Source organism: Chiloscyllium plagiosum, chromosome 28 (genome assembly GCF_004010195.1).
Source record: "Chiloscyllium plagiosum isolate BGI_BamShark_2017 chromosome 28, ASM401019v2, whole genome shotgun sequence".
Lineage (NCBI taxonomy): Eukaryota > Metazoa > Chordata > Chondrichthyes > Orectolobiformes > Hemiscylliidae > Chiloscyllium > Chiloscyllium plagiosum.
In genome coordinates, this window is record NC_057737.1 from 14,217,024 (window position 1) to 14,221,654 (window position 4,631).

General features: G+C 42.1%; 1 protein-coding gene across 1 annotated transcript in view; it reads left to right on the forward strand.

Annotated features, from left to right (window-relative positions):
• Window positions 1-4,631, forward strand: part of heatr6 (HEAT repeat containing 6) — a 66,297-nt gene that overhangs the window by 49,068 nt on the left and 12,598 nt on the right. Inside the window, exons 12-14 of the mRNA XM_043718907.1 lie at window positions 2,512-2,873; window positions 4,216-4,338; window positions 4,442-4,590. Coding sequence (XP_043574842.1) covers window positions 2,512-2,873; window positions 4,216-4,338; window positions 4,442-4,590 — 634 coding nt within the window. The remainder of the gene's footprint in view (window positions 1-2,511; window positions 2,874-4,215; window positions 4,339-4,441; window positions 4,591-4,631) is intronic.

Genomic DNA, 4,631 nt, shown 5'->3' on the forward strand with positions numbered 1-4,631 from the left:
TGAATGTATGAGTGTTTTGTTTGGCTGGGCTGAGTTATTACTATTTATTTGTTTGTTGTTAGGTATTTATTTCGTTAGTTAAATAGTTAGTTTAGGTTTTTTTTAAATTTTATACTTCTCTATATATGTTTATACATTTGTATAGGAGGGTGGGCTGGGGAATGTTTTTTATTACTTGGGTTTAGTTTTGTACTATTTTTGTACTGTTTTGAATTGCATTGTTTTGTATTTGTTGTAATAATATTTTAATATATTTTTATTAAGAAAAAATAGATTTTTATTTTTAAAAAAAAGTAACAAAGAGGATTGATGAGGGCAGAGTAGTAGGTGTGATCCATATGAACTTCAGTAAGGTGTGCGACAAGGTTCTCCATGGGAGACTGATTAGCAAGGTTAGATCTCATGGAATACAGGGAGAACTCGCCATTTGGATACAGAACTGGCTCAAAGGTAGAAGACAGAGGGTGGTGGTGGAGGCCTGTGACCAGTGGAGTGCCACGAGGATCTGTGCTGGGTCCACTACTTTTCATCATTTACATAAATGATTTGGATGCCAGCATGAGAGGTACAGTTAGTAAGTTTGCAGATGACACCAAAATTGGAGGTGTAGTGGACAGCAAAGAGGGTTACCTCCGATTACAATGGGATCTGGATCAGATGGGCCAATGGGCTGAGGAGGAGCAGATGGAGTTTAATTTGGATAAATGCAAGATGCTGCATTTTGGGAAAGCAAATCTTAGCAGGACTTATACACTTAATGGTAAGATCCGAGGGATGTTGCTGAACAAAGAGACCTTGGAGTGAAGGTTCATAGCTCCTTGAAAGTAGAGTTGCATGTAGATAGGATAGTGAAGAAGGCATTTGGTATGCTTTCCTTTATTGGTCAGAGTATTGAGTGCAGGAGTTGGGAGGTCATGTTGCGGCTGTACAGGACATTGGTTAGATCACTTTTGGAACATTGTGTGCAATTCTGGTCTCCTTCCTATCAGAAGGATATTGTGAAACTTGAAAAGATTCAGAAAAGATTGGCAAGATTGTTGAAGGATTTGAGCTATAGGGAGAGGTTGAATAGGCTGGGGCTGTTTTCCCTGGAGCATCGGAGGCTGAGGGGTGACCTTATAGAGGTTTATAAAATCGTAAGGGGTGTGGATAGGGTAAATAGACAAGGTCTTTTCCCTTGGGTTCTGAGTCTAAAACTAGAGGGCATAGATTTAGGGTGAGAGGGGAAAGATGTAAAAGAGACTTAAGGGGCAAATTTTTCATGCAGAGAGTGGTGCGTGTGTGCAATGGGTTGCTGAGGAAGTGGTGGAGGCTAGTGTAATTGCAACATTTAAAAGGCATCTGGATGGGTATGTGAATAGGAAGGGTTTGGTGGTATATGGGTCAGGTGCTGGCAGGTGGGACTAGATTGGGTTGGGATATCTGGTCGGCATGGATGAGTTGGACTGAAGGGGCTGTTTCCATGCTGTACATCTCTATGACATCACCAAGCCAAGGAAGCTGAAACCCATAAATAGAGTGGGACTAGATTGGGTTGGGATATCTGGTCGGCATGGATGAGTTGGACTGAAGGGGCTGTTTCCATGCTGTACATCTCTATGACTCTATGACATCACCAAGCCAAGGAAGCTGAAACCCATAAATAGAAAGTGGGCCATACCACTAGTGCTTCATCCAGAGGCTCACTGATGATGTTACCTAGTATGGTGTGGAAACATCTGAAAACAATCCTTCCAGCTCAGCGAGCAAAACTACATCCAGTTCTGTACCATTCTCTGCTTGAAATAATGGTTAGGTGATCTCTCCCAGAGCTATCTCTACCAACCCTGCCTTGTAACTGACTGCTGAAATCTGGCAGCCAGTTTTAGTTATTTTCATTATTTTATCTTCCTGTCCATCTTTCATATGTTTTGTACTATTGTGAGGGAGTTTTTCATAGATGCCTTTGTGCTTTCCTGCATGTTTTCTTTTTCAGTCTCTGGTCAGTGATTAGACTGCGAATCCAGTTGGGTTTTTCTTTTTGTTTTCGGTCCTTCTTGATATAGGTGCAGAGACACCAAATGTTGCAACCCCACCTTCAACCTAGCATTGACTGTGGGGGCAAAACCCCACAAACTAGTGTGGTTATGTGCTAGATCCCCCCCCATCTAATGATTCTAATGTTGAACAGTGTCAAACCTGGCTAAATATTCCACTTGTTTTAAAAAAAATCCAGACTGTGTTAATGCTGGTGTCTTCTGAGGAGTGTGAGAAACCTACCTGGTCTGGATGGATCAATGCACCACTAAGTTGTTCCTTTATCCACTGGTCTATCATCGACCACAACTTAACATTAGTGCCAAACCATCATGGAATTGACACTGACCAAATTATTATTTATATATCAGGCATTTTCAGTTCTACAGTCAGGCATTAATCTTGATTCTTACTCAAATTTTGAGAAAACTGATTTGAAATCACTATTTTAAATCCCAATGGCTTAACGTGCCTTTTTATTTCTTTAAACTTCAGATGTCAATGTGCGTGTGTGCAGCCTGACTTTACTGGGAGCGATCATTTCCGTGCAGGCCCCACTACCTGAGGTACAGCTGCTCTTACAGCAGCCTAGCTCGTCAGGCCTCTCTAACAGTGGCTCAGGAACACCCCACCGCCTCAGCGACTTAGAGTCTTGGAGAAAACCCCAACAAACAGGAACCCGTGATGGAGAAAAGGAGAACTCAGAAAGTCCACTGTTTGAGCTCTGCTGGTTGATTCAGTTGTGCATTTCCATCATCACATTACCAAAACAGGAGCCATATTCAGACAGTGATGCCAGTACAGGGGCAGCAAACAGCACATATGAGCCCTCTCCAGTGCGAGTAGAAGCACTACAGGTGTGGTCTTACCTCCTGGCTCATTGCAAATAAAACTGACTTTTATTTTTAAATCTGAAGTATTTATTGCATGTTTAGTCTTTGCTTACTTTCTCCTATTTTCCTTGTAACAGTCCCTCTGGCTCACAGACTTTCTGCTGAAAGGAAAGACTAAAGATCTGCTTTCACTGGCACTTCTGTATGATGAGATTTCCCAAATTGGAGTTCTCCGAGGCTATCTTGATACCTCATTCATGCTGGAGTTTTGAGGAGGCTGCATTTCAGTCTTTCAAGATTAATAATTGTGCACTTCATTGCTGTAGCTATCCTGAGGTTAAAGTTCAAAGTGCAAACAATCTGCCTGCCAATATATTTAGTACCTACACAAAATATCAGGACTGTGACCATTTATTCTCCAGTTAGGTGTGGGAGGGTGGGGTGAAACATTGAGATGGAACTATTCATTACCTTGAATTTCCTAATTTGTAAAAAGTCCTACTCTGTGGAGTTGAATGAAGCTGTTCTGTTAACCTGTTCCACTCTGTGGCTGAAAATTGATGATTTCAGTCACATTACTTCATTTTAAGAGAACAAGTATTTTGGCACTGGGTAATATTTCCATCAAACATTAGTAATCGCTCGAAACATTTTTGGCAGTAGAGCCTAAAATGCTACTGCGCAGACCTAAAGTAACCCAGTCTAAAAGTAACCCTGAGTTTCCAGTTGCCTGCCACTTCAAAGCACCATCATGTTCCTTGGCCAATGTCTCTGTCTTGGGCCTGCTGCAGTGCATCGGCAATGTTCAGCACGAGCTGGAAGAACAGCATCTCATTTTCCACTTGGGGACCTTGCAGCCTTCAGGGTTCAATATCATGTTCAATAATTTTAGATACTGAAACCTCCTTCCGTGTCTTTTACCCACTCCCACCCCTTACATCCTCACGTAACAAAAGTTGTTTTCAGAACAGGCAACCCATTTCCACCCTGTCCTACTCCCTAGTATTACCTATCTAATCTCTGTCTCTGTGTCTCTGTCTCTGTGTCTCTGTCTCTCTCTGTGTGGGCTCTGTCTCTACCTATCAGCTCATTCCTTTTCACCCCACCTCCTGTCATCAAGAAGAATACCAATTTTTTTTCTCCTGGGTGCTATCAGTTCTGGAGAAGGTTCACTGGATGTGAAATGTTAACTCTGTTTCTATCGGCACAGATGCTGCCAGATCAGCTGAGTTTCTCTAGCAATTTGTTTTTGTAACACAACCTTTATTGTTTCGTACGTTTTACTGAGTGCACTCTGCCCTCTCTAAAGGAAGGTGGAAGTACAAATGACATTTGACTATTTTCTCCTCAATTATGTGTCCTCTAGGTATTGGCGTTGCTTGTTAAAGGATATTTCACAATGGCACAGGCCAACTTGCTGGAGTTGGGAGAAGTAGCGTGTAAATGTATGGAGGAGCCAGATCCATCTATTCAACTGCATGGAGCCAGGGTAAGGAGAACACTAAAATCAGGTTTGCCGTTTTTGTTTTGGGTGCTTTTCATTGGGGTGATGGAGTTAGGAAATGAAACTCCCTTGCCTGGAATTTCTGTAGGAGTTCTCCCTGTCTATAGCTGCCATTTTTGGCAGAAACCCAAAGAGAAACAGCTTTAAAACAAAAGGCACTGTTTTTCCCTCGTATATCTCTGAGGATGCCACGGGGGTTGTGTCACTTTTCTTTTCAGAAGCAGGCATTAGTTTTAGGTATTTACTGGTCATACATCACAAAAACATGTGCCCACTCC